The following is a 19,682-nucleotide window of genomic DNA, read 5'->3' as shown; positions in this document are numbered from 1 at the left end:
TGTCGGGGGGCTAGGGTCAGTTTGTTATATCTGGAGTACTTCTCCTGTCCTATTCGGTGTCCTGTGTGAATCAAAGTGTGCGTTCTCTAATTCTCTCCTTCTCTCTTTCTTTCTCTCTCTCGGAGGACCTGAGCCCTAGGACCATGCCCCAGGACTACCTGACATGATGACTCCTTGCTGTCCCCAGTCCACCTGACCGTGCTGCTGCTCCAGTTTCAACTGTTCTGCCTTATTATTATTTCGACCATGCTGGTCATTTATGAACATTTGAACATCTTGGCCATGTTCTGTTATAATCTCCACCCGGCACAGCCAGAAGAGGACTGGCCACCCCACATAGCCTGGTTCCTCTCTAGGTTTCTTCCTAGGTTTTGATCTTTCTAGGGAGTTTTTCCTAGCCACCGTGCTTCTACACCTGCCTTGCTTGCTGTTTGGGGTTTTAGGCTGGGTTTCTGTACAGCACTTTGAGATATCAGCTGATGTAAGAAGGGCTATATAAATTTGATTTGATTTGATAATAAACAAAAGTGAGATAAACAATAAAAATGAACAGTAAATATTACACTCACAGAAGTTCCAAAAGAATAAAGACATTTCAAATGTCATATTATGTCTATATACAGTGTTGTAACGATGTACAAATAGTTACAGTACAAAAGGGAAAATAAATAAGCATAAATATGTGTTGTATTTAAAATGGTGTTTATTCTTCACTGGTTGCCCTCGTGGCAACAGGTCACAAATCATGCTGCTGTGATGGCACACTGTGGTATTTTACACAGTAGATATGGGAGTTTATCAAAATTGGATTTGTTTTTTCGAATTCTTTGTGGATCTGTGTAATCTGAGAGAGGTATGTGTCGCTAATATGGTCATACATTTGGCAGGAGGTTAGGAAATGCAGTTTAGTTTCCACCTCATTTTGTGGGCAGTGGGCACATATCCTGTCTTCTCTTGAGAGCCAGGTCTGCCTACGGTGGCCTTTCTCAATAGCAAGGCTATGCTCACTGAGTCTGTACATAGTCAAACCTTTCCTTAAGTTTGGGTCAGTCACAGTGGTCAGGTATTCTGACACTGTGTACTCTCTGTTTAGGGCCAAATAGCATTCTAGTTTGCTCAGTTGTTTTGTTAATTCTTTCCAATGTGTCAAGTAATTATCTTTTTGTTTTCTCATGATTTTGTTGGGTCTAATTGTGTTGCTGTCCTGGGGCTCTGTGGGGTCAGTTTGTGTTTGTGAACAGAGCCCCAGGACCAGCTTGCTTAGGGGACTCTTCTCCAGGTTCATCTATCTGTAGGTGATGGCTTTGTTATGGAAGGTTAGGGAATCGCTTCCTTTTAGGTATTTGTCGAATTTTACAGCTCTTTTCTGGATTTTAGCAGTGTCGTGTCTTTGGCATCATTAAATTGAAGTCTGTTATTTTATCAAATCGATTCTCTGTAATTATTATTACGTGATTAAACTAATCATGTAAATGTAATTAACTAGGAAGTTGGGGCACCAAGGAAAATATTCAGATTACCAAGTTATAATTTTCCTAATATAACTCTTCAGATATTTTAATATCTGATCAATTAGTTTGCTTTGTATGTATCTAAGTTTTGTTTGGTCAGGGTGTGATCTGAGTGGGCATTTTATGTTGTGTGTCTAGTTTGTCTGTTTCTGTGTTTGGCCTGATATGGTTCTCAATCAGAGGCAGGTGTTAGTCATTGTCTCTGATTGGGAACCATATTTAGGTAGCCTATTTGGTGTTGGCCTTTGTGGGTGATTGTTCCTGTGTTAGTGTTTGTGCCACACGGGACTGTTTTGGGGTTTTCACTTTGTTGTTTTGGTTATGTGTTCATGTTCAGTTTTCTAATGAAAAAACCATGGACAACTACCGCGCTGCATTTTGGTCCTCTCCTTCAACAGAAGAAAACCGTGACAACTGAATCATCCATACACCAATTGTCTTAAACATTTCTTTACTAACTAACTAAATCATCACAGAAATGCATAAACAAACAAACAGTAGATATGGTTACAAGGAAATGATAGGGAGGTTCCCTAGTGGGCTAAACCGATATGACGGCTTGGTGGACAAAGGGAAGTGGGTGTGGACTGAGAAGGGCGCGAAAGACAAAAAGGAGTCACCTCACAGTTGATAATTATATTAATTGAAATGCTAATCCTTTGCACATGAATGCTCACTCATTCGGGAATAATTGCAATCAATATATATTTACGCTCAGTGTGTCGTCGTGATCTCTGTTGGAATCATCCGTCTTTTTGTCGGAAAGTTCATCCGAGCGTTTCTCTGCTTCCCTGAAGTCTTTCGTGGATAGAATGGATACCTCAGAGTACCATTCAGAAATGTTCTTATAGAATAGATGTTTTGGCTGTTGTCGGTCTTCGCATCCCAGGTTGACATAATTTCTAGCGGCAGACTAGTAATTAGTATCTAAAATTTGCTCTTATTCTGTCAGGATCGATAGTCTCAGAGTTGAACCATTTCCACCAAATGTTCCACGTGGTATGGTTAAGAATTCAACAACCATTGAAGCGTAAACTGAGGTTTTTGTGGTCTCTACTCAAGCCTTTGCCCCCTCAGCTGACCGAGGTATGCACGGTCTGAAGAGGATTTCTACAGGTGGGGGTTTTATTCGTAAAAGTAGAAAAGGGCTGTCCCATGAGCCAGATCATGACTGTGCTGATGGGGGCGGGCCAATTACTTAGTTAAACTTGAAAGGGAATACAATTCTCTCACATTAACAGTTTAAAATCACATTACATAATTTCACAATAGTTTCATCTTTACTCATTCATTTGATACAATAATTAGACGCAAACCTCATAATGGAGGCTCTTGTATAAACAGAGTTATGGTAATGTGGCTGTATCGTCTTTCATGAGGTCACAAACATGAAACAAAACGGACTGGTCATAGCTGGCTTCTCCGCCGACCGTTTACACATTCTTCAAAACATGGATATTGTTCAGTTCTCAAGTTCTGCGATGTAGAAGAAGTTCCTTTGTTCTCTCTATGTGTCTCTTTCTGCATGGCCAGGGGGAGAGAGTCTCCTCCAGGAACTTACGACCTGAGATAACAGAACCTGGGTGTAGGAGAGGAGAGAGGAGGAAGCCACTAGCTATACCCAAAGAGGGCCACGTCATGACAATGGGTATCGGCCTAATTCTGCTCTGCATGCATTATTTGGTGTTTTACGTTGTACACAGGATATTTTTGCAGAATTCTACATGCAGAATCTCAATTTTGTGTTTGTCCCATTGTGTGAATTTTTGGTTGGTGAGCGGACCCCAGACCTCACAACCATAAAGGGCAATGGTTTCTGTAACTGACTTAAGTATTTTTAGCCAGATCCTAATTGGTATGTCAAATTTTATGTTCCTTTTGATGTCATAGAAGGCCTTTCTTGCCTTGTCTCTCAGCTCGTTCACAGCTTTGTGGAAATTACCTGTGGCGCTGATGTTTAAGCCGAGGTATGTATAGTTTTTTGTTTGTCTGTCTCTCTCACACACTCTCTCTCTTTCTGTGTCTTCCTCTCTCTTTTGCTATCTCTCTCTATCAAGAGATAGCTCTCATTCAAAATGTTCCTCAGTAGCCTACTGTATCTATGTGTGTCTTAATTCTCATCCATTTATGTTTGATTAATTCATGTCTGTCTCATGAGCTTCTACTGTTGACATTTAGATTAAGCGTGTTCTTAATGTACTGGTTAAATACACTAGGACAACAACAATATTGCTCATTACAGATTCATTCCACAACAGAATGCATCCAAGCAAGCATTATAAAAATAAAATGACAAAGAACTGAAGGAAGTACAGTTTTTACTCTAGTTAAATAATTACCTTTTTGTTGAAGAAAATTGTAAAATCGAATCACACTGCCAGATTATAATGAGTTTTATGGCATTTTTTTCCCACAGAATTTGCCCCATGAAAATGTCACCCCAGATACATACCATACACACAAAAAGGAATTCCAGCCATGTCACATGAAGAGAGAGGGGGAGAAAAAGAAAGAGCGAGACAGAGGTATAGAAGAGGTCCTGAGTGAGGAGGGTTGAGTGCTGAGAGAAGGGCCTGAGAGTCTGGGTCAAAATACAAAGATGAAAAGTAAACATTGTAAATGTGCTGCTGAGCCAGAAAGTCAGTGAGCTTAGGAATATACTGCTGTGTGATGGATGAACTATTGATGCTACATGCACGTATGCATGCATACACACACACACACACACACACACACACACACACACACACACACACACACACACACACACACACACACACACACACACACACACACACACACACACACACACACACACACACACACACAGATAGCCAGGAATAGTGTTGTAGTGTGATGGATGGGCTCTTTATCATAGAGGTGTAGTTTTAGTCCTCCCAGAGGAGGCTGGATAAAGTGGCCATTTACAATGGTGAGCATAAAACACACACACTAAAATGCAGCTAAGCTGGCACCACTAAGGGTTTCACATCTGGACTCACATTATGGTGTTTGAGTATATGTGTGTGTGTGTGTGTGTGTGTGTGTGTGTGTGTGTGTGTGTGTGTGTGTGTGTGTGTGTGTGTGTGTGTGTGTGTGTGTGTGTGTGTGTGTGTGTGTGTGTGTGTGTGTGTGTGTGTGTCTGTGTGTGTGTGTGTGTGTGTGTGTGGTGTGTGTGTGTTTGCCTAGACTGCACCGAGGGTCCTGCAGGACACTCACTGTAAAGTTTCCTCTCTGTTTCTCCCCATCCACCTCCATCCTTCCCCCTTCTCTCTACTAGTCTCACTGACCAAACACACCTCTGGCCCATTTCCTCTCACTCTTTTGCTCTCTGTCTCTCTCTATCTATATCTCCCTTTCTTTCTCTTCCTCTCTGTCTCTCTCTGATAAGACTACTGCAGCGGCAAACATTCTAATTATCAGTGGCGACCCGTCATTCAGGGCAGGTGGAGGAGAGCCAAAATATTTGGGGGGCTTGTCTGTTTTGCATGTTATTTTGACATTAATACGAGTCACATATCAGTGGCAAATAATGTTTAAAAAAATACATTATTGAGTTATTAATAAAGCCACATACAAACATGGTCTCTCTTTTGTTTTCTTGAGTAAGGCAGCTCCAACATGCAGGTGTTTCAGCCTAGCTCAATGCTTTCTTTGGTCGTGGGGCAAGCCAGCAGAAAATACAGTGTTGCACCATGATTGGCTCAGTGTTCTGTCACTCATGGGGACACTACGTCACCGCCAACTCTAAGGGTTGACATCAAAAATTCTATCCCCTTGGGTGCTGCCGTAGAGTTACATTGGAAGTGCCCATCCAAGAAGGCTCAAGGTAATTTGCCACAGATAAAATTATGTCAAATCACGTTATATGTACAGTAGCTATGATTGGACTGACCATATCAATATAGTACTTTCAAAATCTTAGCTAGCAGTCATCATCATGAATCAAGTTGACAATCTACTGGCAAATGTAGGATTAAAGATAAGACACATTCAACAATGAGTGTTTTGGAAGGAATCAGTGATAGAGGCTGTATGGTCCCAAATCTGGGAATAAGGGACTCTTTTCTAAGATTAGAATTATAAACATTCAACATTGGCCATGCTGTCAATGAATTATGATTTGTGCCACGCTCAAAACAACTGTTAACCCAGAACTGCGAAAACTTGACTTCAGTGAGTTCAAGACAACTGGGAAGTCGGGAATAAACGAGCCCCGACTGGGAAAATGTGTTTTGAACGATCATCCAGCCTCTTCCTAGAGCAACGACCTGAAGGTCAATGACGCCATCATGATTCAATCTTGGTTTTTCAGAGATACTTGTTTTGAAAACACCATAAATCCAGAGAATGCCAGACTTTGATGACAAAATTTGCCCACAAAGGACCGCCACGCCACCTTCCTGTTCAAGTGAGCACAGCACAACTAGGTGAGTCCAAAAAGGCATTGTATGCTGCTGCATAAATTATGTAATATTCCAGGGAGATACGTATGCTGTAGCTAAGAAAGTAATACTAAGTGTATGTTGTGTAGTAAGATGTTAAAAGCCCACGTGCCTCACCCTAATCATTGGTCTATTTACACCTCTGAATTTTGAATTTTGAACTCTGTTCTGACTTGGTGGTGCACATGTAGCCTGTAACCTATTTTAGAAAATTGTCATCATAGAATATTGTATGAGCTTTCATTGTCTGCAAAAATTCCCCCTTTATTTATCCTACGGTTCTGACTTAGTGTACAGGGAGAACACTGTAAGAATGACCCATTTTCTAAATCCTGTCACTGTACATATCAAAAGTGATAAACAAATAGTTATTTTGACTATGTCTGTCCTAGCTTGCTCATTAATTTCTTAATCGAAATTACATATTATCTCTTATCCATTTGTCGTCCCCTTATGCCATAGTTTGTACATTTTAATTGTCATTAGAAACCACATTTGTTTAAGCAAGTCAGCCATATCTGCTATGTTTATATATATATATTTTACCCCTTTTTTCTCCCCAATTTCATGGTATCCAATTGGTAGTAGTTACAGTCTTGTCTCATCGCTGCAACTCCCGTACGGACTCGGGTGAGGCGAAGATCGAGTGCCATGCATCCTCCGAAACACAACCCAACCAAGCCGCACTGCTTCTTGACACAATGCACATCCAACCCGGAAACCAGCTGCACCAATGTGTCGGAGGAAACACCGTACACCTGGCGACCTGGTCAGCATGCACTGTGCCCGGCCTGCCACAGGAGTCGCTAGTGTGCGATGAGACAAGGATATCCCTTCCGGCCAAACCCTTCCTCACCCGGATGATGCTGGGCCAATTGTGCACCACCCCATGGGCCTCCCGGTCGAGCCTGGCTCGAACCCAGTGGCCTTAGACCACTGCCTTAGACCACTGCGTTACCCGGGAGGCCCAGCTATGTTTTTTTTAAAGGCAGTAAATGAGGCTGAATGAACTGTTTCGCTGCTAGACAAGGCTCCACTGATAACCAGGTGTAGCAGTAGTAAGATGTTGGGACCTCTGTTGGGCCAGCTTTACAGTATGTGCTGTAGGCCCAAACAGTTTGTGGGCACCGTTTGTCATCGTTATAGTGCAATTAATGTATTGTTTAGTGTTGTGTTGTGTAGTGCAATTAATATATTGTTTAGTGTTGTGTTGTGTAGTGCAATTAATGTATTGTTTAGTGTTGTGTTGTGTAGTGCAATTAATGTATTGTTTAGTGTTGTGTTGTGTAGTGCAATTAATGTATTGTTTAGTGTTGTGTTGTGTAGTGCAATTAATGTATTGTTTAGTGTTGTGTTGTGTAGTGCAATTAATGTATTGTTTAGTGTTGTGTAGTGCAATTAATGTATTGTTTAGTGTTGTGTTGTGTAGTGCAATTAATGTATTGTTTAGTGTTGTGTTGTGTAGTGCAATTAATGTATTGTTTAGTGTTGTGTTGTGTAGTGCAATTAATGTATTGTTTAGTGTTGTGTTGTGTAGTGCAATTAATGTATTGTTTAGTGTTGTGTTGTGTAGTGCAATTAATGTATTGTTTAGTGTTGTGTTGTGTAGTGCAATTAATGTATTGTTTAGTGTTGTGTTGTGTAGTGCAATTAATGTATTGTTTCGTGGCTTTGCTGGCATACATCCCACTTCTTTCTTTTTTTTTTGCCCCACCAAGGTTTCCATGTTGAAATCGCCACTGCTTATTACTCATCTCATTACCGCACCACCCCAGTCTACCACCGTTACTGTTGCTCACGTTCTTAAGTTTTTGTGTCTTTTACTTTCGTTTTTTTACAGCAGCTTCAAACAGCTGAAAATACAATATTTTTGGTGATGGGAAATATGTTTCACAGCGGTTTAGATAGTACAATGATTCTCTACACTACACTATCTTATTTTGTCACATAAACTGAAATTAGGCAAACTATTAGAGCTTTAGCAACCAGGAAATTACGGAGCGATTTATGTATAGTGCAACTTTAATCATCTCTGTCCTCCTTATCCCTTTACATATCTCTCTCTCTCTCTTTCTCTCTCTCTCTCTTGCTCTCTTTCTCTGTCTGAATCACATACAAAGACACACCGATCAGTGGCAGTCAGTGCCGTTTAAGATGGGGGACAACGATTTTTATTTTTATGAGCATGGCATTATTTCTATTCGAGCATATTGGATGACTGTCATTCATATTCCATTCCCCCAGATCAATGTAATAGCGATAGCTTTAGGCTACTACATGATACTTACATTTAACCTATACCCATTATAAGGTTGCTACAACCTAGCCTATGAATGAAAGTTTACAAGGTATGCTAGGTAAACAGGTCGAGAGAAATTTGAATAGTCAAGGTGACAGACATGTACACATTCAATACCACCTTATGCACTCTTGCCTGCATCTAGCTGATCTACGGTGCAATCTAGTCAAACAGTTGCAAACTTGATTTTCTATTGGACAAATTCAAGTATGTTTATCCCCATTTCATTCCGTTTGCTTCCATTTATGAAAAGTTTTTCAACAGAATCGGTGAAATGAATACATCTCTGATCACACGCAAACACAGTTCACTGTCATAGGATCCACAATACATACAGCATGATCCCTTTGATTGTTGTATAATTGCTTCTTGCATCTACACACTCTCCTCCTCGCTCTCCTCCTCTCACCTTTTCCCTTCAATGCACAACACATCAGCTGTCTGTGACCAGGCAAAAAACCTTTCCAAGCCAAACCTTCATACCATAACCGCTACACACAGCCTACATCATTATCACCATATTATAACGTCATAGTCAACATAGCTACTAGAACTAACGCGCTAGTAAACATGCTACAATCATGCAGTACAGTGTACAGTCAGCAAGGATTTTAGCTGTTACACTGACGGGCCCAGTTGGCAATAAATTTGTAAAACCAAAAGCTTACCTTGACTTGGAAGACATCCAGTGTTGGATAGCCAGCTAGCTAACATATCCCTCTCTCGCTGCATTCGCTAGCTAGCTAAGTAAGTGAAAGTGAAAATGAAAGAAAAAAAACAGAATAAAGTTAGCTCTCTCTCTCCCACTCGATTCTCCTTCATTTCTTAAGAAATTAATTTGTTCAAACTGTTCAACTGTTGTCTTTCTCTCTCTCTCTTTGAGCCAACTACTCACCACATTTTATGCACTGCAGTGCTCGATTCATTCTCTGATCCTTTGATTGTGTGGACAACATGTCAGTTCCTGATGCAGAGCTCTGAGGTTGGAGGATGTCTTCTGAAAGTTGTCATAATTACTATATAAGTCTATGGAAGGGGTGAGAACCACAAGCCTCCTGGGTTTTGTATTGAAGTCAATGTAATGTACCCAAAGGAGGATGGACGGAAACAAGCTATCCTCCGGCTACACCATAGTGCTACCCTACAGAGCTCTGTTGAGGCTACTGTAGACCTTCATTGTGAAACAGTGTGTTTTAATCAATTAATTGGTGATGTGAATATATTTAGTATAGTTTCACTATTGACATTTTTCTGAAATTCACTGAGGAGGATGATCCTCCACCTCCTCCCCTGAGGAGCCTTCACTGACACACACATACACACATAACAGATAGCCCTGCCTGCGACCAAAACCAATGTCATCCTCGGCCTAAGATGTTGGTTTCTCCTGTGGGAGACCAGAGTTCTGATCCCACCCTTGACACACGCACACACAGCACAGATAACAGGCAGCAGAGTGATGGTGTGTGGTTCAGAGCTGAACAGAGCAGGGTCAGGTACGGTGCTAGAGGCAGCAGCTAAAAACAGTGTTTTACCGATCGATATGAGATAAAGAAGAGGAGAGATACAAGTCTGTGTTTCATCTTTTCCTCCATATGGGCCTCCCTCGTTCCTCCTCTCCTCCCGAGATGCTTCGCTATTGATTCGACATGAGAGGAGGGTGAGGGAGTTGTGTGTTTGTGTGTATTTGGTTTTACTATCCTTGTGGACACAGAAGTCCCACAAGTAAAACAAGTACAATTCTGACAAATCTGGACATTTTGCCGGTCCCCACAAGGAAAAGGGCTATTTTAAGTTAGGGGTTATGTTTAGGGTTAGGGTTACAATTAAGGTTATGTTTACAATTAGGGTAAACATTTAGGTTAGGGTTAGGGAAAATAGGATTCAGAATGGGAATCAATTGTTTGGTCCACACAAGGATAGTAAAACAAGTGTGTGTGTGTGTGTGTGTGTGTGTGTGTGTGTGTGTGTGTGTGTGTGTGTGTGTGTGTGTGTGTGTGTGTGTGTGTGTGTGTGTGTGTGTGTGTGTGTGTGTGTGCATGTGTGTGTGCATGTGTGTGTGTGTGCATGTGTGTGTGTAAAACAAATGAAATACTGTGGAACTTGTATCATTCCAATAATTTTCTCTAAATAACAGCTTACAAAACAGGTTTCCTTTCCTGGACAGTTTGACATCCCATCACTGACTGACCCAAATCACCCTAATCCATCCATAAACCCCATGGCCTGCCCTGCCTGGGTTAGAATAGAACCACAGCCTCAGCCTATCACCCAGATTACAAGGAAACCCCTCTGCAATCACAGCATCTGTCAAGAGGTCCTGATCCTTATAGCACACTGCTGTTAATACAAGGTTGCTAGTTCAAACCTTATCCTTGCTGATTGATTCCCCTACATTTCTTATAATAGATGCATCTGACCGTGATGACAGGTGATGGTTAGTTGCAGTTTAGCACACAGCCCTTATTGGGGCGGCAGGTAGCCTAGTGGTCAGAGTGTTGGGCCAGAAGCCAAAAGGTTGCTAGATTGAATCCCTAGCTGACAAGGTATTCATTTGTAGTTCTGCCCCTGAACAAGGCATTTAACCCATTGTTCCTAGGGCATCATTGTAAATAAGAATTTGTTCTTAACTGATTTGCCTAGTTAAACAAAGGTTAAACTACCCTTTATTTTCCCATGCCAGCATAACTTGATATAGGCCAAGGTCAATGCCTAGCGTTGCACTAGTCTAATAGTGCTTTCAAACCACTATCAAGTATTTTGCATAAATCTCCTAACTCTGTTCCTCTCCCTCTGGTTTCCATGGTGATCTAGAGACTGACACTGGTTAAATAGCTTTGTCCCGAGACCTCGTTACGGATAGTTACATCATGGTTGGTAAAGGGTGCGGGAGAAATCCTCGTTCTCCCCGCAGAAATACTGACATTCTATCGGACATGGTTCTTTCATAAACTAGGTCTATATGTCATAAAACAAAACGCAGTTATTTTGCAGTAATTCCGGAATATACACTACTATCGTGCGTATCATCTGTTATGGATACAGAAACATTGTAATTTTCTTCTGGCACAATCTGCCCTCAAGGGAAGTTATCATGTGAGTTTTACAGAGTGAAATCCTCCTTTGTTATTTTCTTCCCTTGTGGTTTTGTAACAAACGTTTTATTTCCAACAGCAACATATGTGAGTATGGTGGAGGGATATTGACCATTTTGCTGTGTGTTATATCTTACATTTTGGATCGCCTGACTGATGGGTACATTATATACGGTACATTTTGAAGGATCCGCGCAGTGGCGCGCACTTTCTATTCGGGCAAATCCCTCTTGTAGTGTACATTTGATTTATCAAAGCCTACACCATGTATAATTGAAATCATTTCTAAATGGTAACATCGTTTTTTTATGCTTGTGCTTGATGGTGTAATGTAAGAGTTCTTACAGTGATTCTGTGTGATGTGAAAGTTTGAAGTGTAGCCTACTCCTTCCTGTAAGTGCTCTCCAGTTGTATCCTGCTCTAGCTCTCTGGTAGAACCCAGATTGAGGCGTGGGAGTCCAGCATACAATACTACAGAAGCCTGTAGAACCACTTTGTGTGTGTGTGAGTGTGTGTGTGAGAGAGAGAGAGAGAGAGAGAGAGAGAGAGAGAGAGAGAGAGAGAGAGAAAGAGAGAGAGAGAGCCATCCATAAGCGAATTGAAAGAATATGAACATCTCCACTGCCTCTCTGCCATAATTATCACCATTTAAAATGCTAATTTCCTCTCTCCTGCAGGTGCCCAGACAGTGTATGAGACTAAATTGCTTGTCATAGCCGGTCACTCAAAGCTAATGACTGCCTCTGCTCTCTCATTACGCCTGTTGATGGTGAATTATGGCCGCTGTTGATACAAAAGGGAATTTATGCCAGGAACTCAACTCTTTCTAAGCAGATTCTCCTCCTCTTCCTTGTGCAGGGTTCATTCCAGCCCACTGGAGCTAATAGAAGCAGAGAGATGGAGATGATTGTGTCCTGCTAGAGCCTTCTTGCTAATGTAGCCTCCCTGTGTGTGAGGGTACTACTCCGTCTACTAAGAGGTTCAGACTTTTATGGCACAGGTGGTGGTGCACTTACCTCGCAACCATAGTGTTGCTGGTTCAAGCTCTGAGTGTCAGAGGTGGGTTTTCTGAGATATTTTTTGATTGTTTATTTAAATTTTTTTTATTTATCTATTTGACTTTCTTTGGCAATGTAAAAATATTTTTCCCATGCCAATTAATCCCTTTGAATTTAATTTCATTTAATTGAGAGAGAGAGAGAGAGAGAGAGAGAGAGAGAGAGAGGATGTGTAGATGCTTATAGCCCATGGGTCTGGTTAGCTGCGACAGTGTGTGAGATACCCATGTTGCACTTGGGGAGTGGTAATGCAAAATACAGTGGGTGGACAGTACTGCACACACACACACAAACCCCACAAAAACCTGGAGGGAGTTGACTGCTTTGATGGGAACATCAGTCTCACCATCAGACACTGACCAAAGCAGGCTGTGCTACGTGGGAAGAATAAGCTGGGCTGTAGATACACACACACACACACTTTGATAAAACACAGGCCATGCATAAATCTCTCGCTCCTTCTTTATCTCTGTTCCACACTCACACATCTCTGCTTTCAAACTACAGCACCAAAACACTATCTGGTGTGCGTGCTCTCTCTCTCTTTCGAGAAAAGGCCACACACACACATACACACACTTCCTGTTGGGGTGAGTCAGACCCCATGGAGAGTAATGATGGGCAATGATTACATTGAGTCAACAGTCAACATGATCTAACAGCCCAGCATAGCAACACCACAACACAAGAAACATATATATAGAGAGTGGGTGGGGGGAGAAAGAGAGAGAGAGAGCACGAGAAGGGGGAGAAAGTGAGAGAACAAATACACACGCTCCGTGTTTGGAACTATGTCAGTGATGGTGATATGTCTGTGTGTGTACTTGGGTGTTACATGCAACCATACACAATATAGGACGAGTGTAAAGCATGTTTTAACATGATCTGACTGTAATTCATAAATAAGAGAAGGAAAACTGCAGTGAGAAAAGGATTAAAGAGACGAGTGACATGAATGAAAGAGACAGATGAAATGAATGACGTTCTGTACGGTACTGTATGAGATCTAATGCTTCCGTACAGTGTATAGACTGTATTATAGACTAACTGTATAACTGACGTGTAAGAGTTGATGGAAGTGGCACATACAGTATAGTGTTAATTGGCAGGCCTGTTTTGCCCCGTCCATAACTTACTACTGAGACCTACAGGAGCCAGGCCCCCAGTCCCTCAGTCCCCCAGGGCCTGACCAGGGATGTTACTGATGCAGCTAATGGTAAACATACAGGAAACACCATCAAGGCAGAAATAAAACCTTCAATACAACACCTTAGACCCATTGGGCATCAGATCAATCTGGAGGGAATGCTATTTGAGTCCGAAAAGGATGTTCATATGATAGGTAAGATAAAGAAAATCTTGCCGAGAGCCTATCCAGCTGACAATCTCTTAGGAAAAAGTAAATAAACTATTGGAACCACAACTTAAAAATAACTGATATTGGCACAAGATGGAGGGAGTGTTGGAACATAACTAATGACATGACAGTTAACGAAAATGTATGTTTAATCCATTATAAACTAATGTATAGAATTTATTATACAAGAGACAAATTTCACAAATTCTACAGCACAACGGCAGAGTCATGTCTCAAGTGTAAAACTAACAATGACTCAATAATCCTTCTGGGAATGTTCTAAAGACTAAAAGTTATGGGCGGATAGAACGTTGGCTGTCACAAGTATTACAATGTAAATGTACTTTTAAGACATGGCATATGAGGGTGCAGTTAGATACCCTATGGGTTGGATAATACTTGTCTTGTCAATCATCTAGAAAAATGTGTACTTTCCTCCGTCATTAACACACTGGAAAGGTCAAACGCTTTTTTATCTAAATGTTGAAGGTGCATGGGTGACAGAGAAACATAATGGTGCAGTTTGAGGCCATGTAGCGGAGAGTGATGCTGGAGATGTGAGTGTGAGCATGTGGGTCTGGCCAGGTGGGTCTGGGCAAGATATAATGCAAAGAAAAAGTATTACAAAAAATGTAAACATCGTACAAAAAAAAAACCTAAATTAGCACCTTCAACCTCTCAGTGTAATGGCTCATTTGTTAGACTGACAGATGTAGGGATGCAGGTTGTCACCCAGGTGATCCGATCTTTCAGTTGTACAGTAGCAGACAGTATCTAACTCTATGTATTTATGTATGTCAGGAGGTGTGAGAGAGCCATGCGTGGTGGTGGTGGTGGCAGGGGGCTGTGGCAGGGCAGCGAGGCCCGAAGGAGAGAGGAGCACAGAGCTCAGGCTCGCCTGCAGGGGGGGTTACAGAGACTGGAGCAGGCCACGAGCTACCACCTCAACACACTCACCACAGAACAACGAAGACTACACAGAGACATGCTCAACATCAGGACCGGTGAGAGAGATGCTTGTGTGTGTGTGTACGTGTGTGTGTGCATGTGTCTGTGTGTGTGTGTGCGCGTGCATGTGTGTGTGCGTGTGTGAGCTGACCTGTACCTGTGTGACCCCAGGTAACCCCTGGAGGAGGAGCCTTCACCCTCTGGTGTCGCAACCTGTCAACCCTGACCCCTCCCATCTCTCCATGCCCTGCAGGACTACCCTACCCACAATCCCACGGGCCACCAGAGACCCAAAGAAACACAGGTGAGCTCTTCACATCAGAGATAAACCAAACATGTTTAAATCACTGTGGGTTCCTGTCTCAGGCAGACTGCGTCAGCTCAAAGCCACAGGGCAATTGCTTTACTTCACGAGATGAAACAGCATGAAGTTTTTGCTGTGCAGTTTGCTTATTTCTTTATGATGACAGCCTTACAGCCTACAGCCCTACCCCAGTTTATTACAGAGCTACCACAACACTGTCAACTGTACAGTGAAGCTGGGACTCTGTTTGTTAAAGGGTTAATGTAACATGTTCATAGAAGAATGAAGCTAATCTGTGGAGTGCTAGATTATATAACAGGACCTTCATAGGGCTAATCTAATCCTGGCCCAGATGGTTGAGAGAAGAACTGACAGGCTGTCAGGTTAACCTTGGCATTAGTACTTGTCCTTTCAGTTTCTTTGATAATTTCACTTTAGTTGCTGTGAAAAAGCCAAGTAAATACAAGTATAGAATGTCAGTGTTGACTAATCAAAGCCCTGATAATAAATTATCTCTGGAGATGGCCAACCCTTCTTCAGGAGAGCTATACCCTCCTGCATGATTTTGTTCTATCCCTGCTCTAACACACCTGATTATTCTAATCAGCTGCTCACCAGGATGTTGATTAGCCAGAGCAAAAGCATAAGTGCATAATCAGAAGGGGAAGTGCTTTCCAGGTGGAATGTTAGCCAGCCCAGCATTTGGCCAACTGAAAACATTTTGCAACAGTAACATCTATTTATTTTTCCAACTCAATGAATGCACGAGAAATATCTATAGAGTTTAAACTTTAAAGAGAAGATCACATGCCATTCATGGGTTGCACAGCAAGATCAGTGAGTGGATGTGCACATTTTTCAAGATTACAGTATATCTCCCTGTTCTTCCATGCAGAAATTGTATCCATGTGTTTGCACTGTCATTGCATATCTACACATGTAAAGTTATGGGATGGTAAAGTTATGGGATGGTAGTGTGTGTGTGTGTGTGTGTGTGTGTGTGTGTGTGTGTGTGTGTGTGTGTGTGTGAGTGTGAGTGTGAGTGTGAGTGTGAGTGTGAGTGTGAGTGTGTGTGTGTGTGTGTGTGTGTGTGTGTGTGTGTGTGTGTGTGTGTGTGTGTGTGTGTGTGTGTGTGTGTGTGTGTGTGTGTGTGTGTGTGAAGTAACTTCACTGTATGTGGGAATAGGATTTTTCTGTGTGCATTTGTGGGGAGGATAGGGTGATGGTGTGTCTGCCTGACTGTATGCTTGTATGTGTGGTTTCCATGAGAGTTTGTGAACCCCCCAGCAGCAGGCTGATTGGTGGATGGGGATTTTAAGCAAGCGGACTGGTTAATTATGCTAATCAAGGGGGCAGATAACGAGACGCTTAAAACCTCACTCTGAGATACACACAAACACACACACAGCACTCTGTCAATGTGGGTTTGACTATCATCCTCTTGAGAGAGAGAGAGAGAGAGAGAGAGAGAGAGAGAGAGAGAGAGAGAGAGAGAGAGAGAGAGAGAGAGAGAAATTAGCGTGTGTGTGCGTTTGAGAGGCATTCAAATTATAGCTCATATCCCATATCTATGCATATTCTATTGCTTCATACCCCCTTCCCCTCTCTCCTACTGTTAGGCTGCTGGGCTTTCCCCTCTCTTACTGTTAACTAGTGTATGTGGGCGGTTTACAAACACTGTTTTATACTACTCTACATACAGATACTGCTTCTCCAGTGATGTGTGTCGCGGTTTTTCTCTGTGCTGTGGCTTGGCAGGGATCCATGCTGGCTCTTTTAACAGACTGATTCTAAACTCATTTTCTTTTATGATGTGCATCCCTCTGCCAACTTCTAGTGGATTTATAGTCCCCTTCCTGGTTTCATTTTTTTCTTTCTCCCTCCCTCTATCTCTTTCTCTGTTGTTCAATGCAGCATTTTACTGAATCCACAAAGCAGGCCCCTTGTTTGTTTGTGTGTGTGTCTGGGTATGATTGTTTTGTTGTCCAAAAACATTTGTTATAGCCAATAAACAGACACTGAGACACAACATGGTGACACAAGGTGGATACTGATAGTTTGTTGTGTGTGTGTGTGCGTACGTGTGTATGCATTTGTGTGTTGTCTGACTGATTATCTCTATTTCTCTCTCTCTCCCTCTCTCTCTCTCTCTCTCTCTCTCTCTCGTACTCTGTCTCCCCCCTCATTGTCTCAGGTCAGTGAAAGCTGTGTGTGGGGGAGTGTCTGGTCTAGCTGCACTCCAGGCTCGGGTCCATGACTTCCTCTGCAGCTCTGCAGACCCACAGAGACAGGGGGCAGAGAGCTCAGTGGCGCCACTCTGCCTGCCAGACCTCAAACTGCAGCCTGCAGCAGAATTGACCAGCACTGGGCTGGGGGAGAGAGGGGAAGTGGAAGGGAGGGAGGGGAGAGCTGAGAGAGAGAGAGAATATGTGAGGGGGAGAGAGGGGAGGGCAACGAGAAAGAAGGAGGAAGAGAACGGGAGGACAGACAGAGACAGAGAGAAAGAGGAGTATTATCCTCTCCCTCCTCCCCCCTCCGACGTCCTCGCTGCTGATGGTCGGCCCAGAACGCTCCACCTCCTGCCTGATTTCAACCAATCACTGGCCGAGGCTCGTAAAGCTCGCTACATCCGTTACCGAGGTCGACCCCCCTGCGAGAGGGAGCTGTCAATCACTGAGATATTCGCCAGGGGCAACACAGGTTCCATCCACAGATTCTGAAAAGAGAATAACCCTGTAAAACAGAACAAATCCTGTGAGTGTGGCTAGTAGTGTGTGACTTTTCTTTTAACCTGGGACCTCCGTGCATGTGTTAGTCCATTAAGCAAAAGCCTTAGTATTTGCTCGGGGAGCTATAGCAAGTCTTCAGGTCTCAGGCAAGGTTACTCATCATGCGACCGTGGTTCAGCAAACCACTTCCGTTATATCATGGACACCTCCATAAACATTAGATCCATTCCAACCTACTATGTTTGGACTACATTGTGTCATACTGAACAGGGCTTTGGTCGCTGATACACCTGTTCTGTGCCAAACTGACAATGCATCTTATTCAGTGTTTCTATTTTATTAGGCAAGTTAGTTAAGAACAAATTATTATTTACAATGACAGCCTACCAGGGAATAGTGGGTTAACTGCCTTGTTCAGGGGCAGAACAACTGATTTTTACCTTGGGGATTCAATTCAGCAACCTTTCGGTTACTGGCCCAACGCTCTAACCACGAGACTACCTGCCACCCTGTGAATTTATATCTGTGAATGTAGCATTTGAGATTTTCTCAATGTGAAAGTCCATAATATCTATTGTGTTAAATCATGTACCTGATTGAAATTCTCAATGTATGTAAAGTATAATGTTTAAAACTGTTGGCTCATGAATCATGATTTATCGTAATAAAATAGAGGCCATGAGGTGGTTGCATCAGTGCCTCTGTAGTGTGTGTGTGTGAGGAGAATGCCCCCTGGCGACAGCTATAGATATTGGTTTACATTTATTGCCATTCAATGACCATAAATACTTATTTATTTAGTATCACAATGTTATGATAAACCTATATATATATATATAAAGAAAAGGTATGTTCTGTGGTATTATTAATATTGTATGAAATCTATTGTTTTAAGCCATGGACAACTCAGGCTTTATGCTTAGTCAGTGTTGTGTGTCAGTAACCAAGGCGACGAGTGCGTCCAACAATGAAAAGAGAGAAAAAGAAGAGGAGGGTGACCAAACAGGTTGGAGTACGATTTAGGAGGCTCAACTTTGAACTTTGAATTAGTCGTATGTACAGGGTACACATGGTATACATAGTCTAATGAAATGCTTACTTGCAGATTCCTTCTTGACAATGCAACAACAATAAGAAATACTAAAACCTAAAAATACAAACGGCTCAGTAGACTAGAATAAACATTTTAGCATACATTTATAGTCCAATATTTCCATGTGTTTTGGGCAAGGGGGTATTAGGGGACAAGTGTTTAAATGGTGCATTATTTACCAATAATAATAAGGCTGGTAGCAGCAGAACATGGTGGGTGTAACATGAATGCAAATGCATATGTGTGTGTGTGTGTGCGCGCACCCGTGTGTGTGATGTCTTCTGTTTCTGTGTGTCTCCCATAGGAGCTGATCTGAAGGAGAGAGCTGAGATGAACCACTCTGACTCCGATCTATTTGTTCACGGACTGCTCGGTGGGTGGTGTGTGTGTGGGCCAGGGTCTTCCCCCAGACTAGTTTAGCCTTCAGCCTGTTCTCATGCTAGTACATCTCACCCCCATCCTCATAATATGTAATGTTATGATATGGGGGTAGTTTAGTGTTAGCACACAGTTAGGCAACACACTGCCAGGATACACTTCCACACTGCAGGCTGCAGGTTTTTCTTTGGCGGCCATGAGGCCTTTTGTTTGTTTTGTGTTTGGGCATGTCTTTGGTATTTTTCCTTTTTTGTACATATTTAAGTTTCGTCACCATCTGAACAAATAATAATCTGCTTGGACTGGCCGATTAAGAGGTCAAAAAGGAGCTGGCCCTGGACCTAAGGTAAGGTGGCAGTCGCTTACACTTATTACTCACATTTATGCACAACAAATATATTATATTTATGCACAGGATGAGCCTGCAGGAAGGGTACCACCTGAGGTTGGAGTATGGCTTCCCTG

General features: G+C 42.4%; 1 protein-coding gene across 1 annotated transcript; it reads left to right on the top strand.

Annotated features, from left to right (window-relative positions):
* The first annotated feature begins 11,110 nt into the window (after positions 1-11,110).
* ccdc190 (coiled-coil domain containing 190) lies at positions 11,111-18,592 on the top strand. The gene is made up of 5 exons (XM_031785932.1): positions 11,111-11,351; positions 12,209-12,409; positions 14,567-14,769; positions 14,885-15,017; positions 17,212-18,592. Exons 2-5 carry the CDS (start codon positions 12,342-12,344, stop codon positions 17,735-17,737), a joined length of 930 nt encoding a protein of 309 aa, XP_031641792.1. The 5' UTR covers positions 11,111-11,351; positions 12,209-12,341; the 3' UTR covers positions 17,738-18,592.
* The last annotated feature ends 1,090 nt before the right edge of the window (positions 18,593-19,682 follow it).

Source organism: Oncorhynchus kisutch, linkage group LG13 (genome assembly GCF_002021735.2).
Source record: "Oncorhynchus kisutch isolate 150728-3 linkage group LG13, Okis_V2, whole genome shotgun sequence".
NCBI classification, from domain to species: Eukaryota; Metazoa; Chordata; class Actinopteri; order Salmoniformes; family Salmonidae; genus Oncorhynchus; species Oncorhynchus kisutch.
Note: the sequence above shows the minus strand (reverse complement) of the source record. Positions and strands in the feature narration are given on the sequence as shown.

Coding starts and splice junctions, on each gene's coding strand:
- ccdc190 (XM_031785932.1), top strand. CDS start 12,342: ATGGCACAGGTGGTGGTGCACTTACCTCGCAACCATAGTGTTGCTGGT. Junction 12,410..14,566: donor TCAAGCTCTGAGTGTCAGAG/GTGGGTTTTCTG, acceptor TATGTATGTCAG/GAGGTGTGAGAGAGCCATGC. Junction 15,018..17,211: donor AGAGACCCAAAGAAACACAG/GTGAGCTCTTCA, acceptor TCATTGTCTCAG/GTCAGTGAAAGCTGTGTGTG.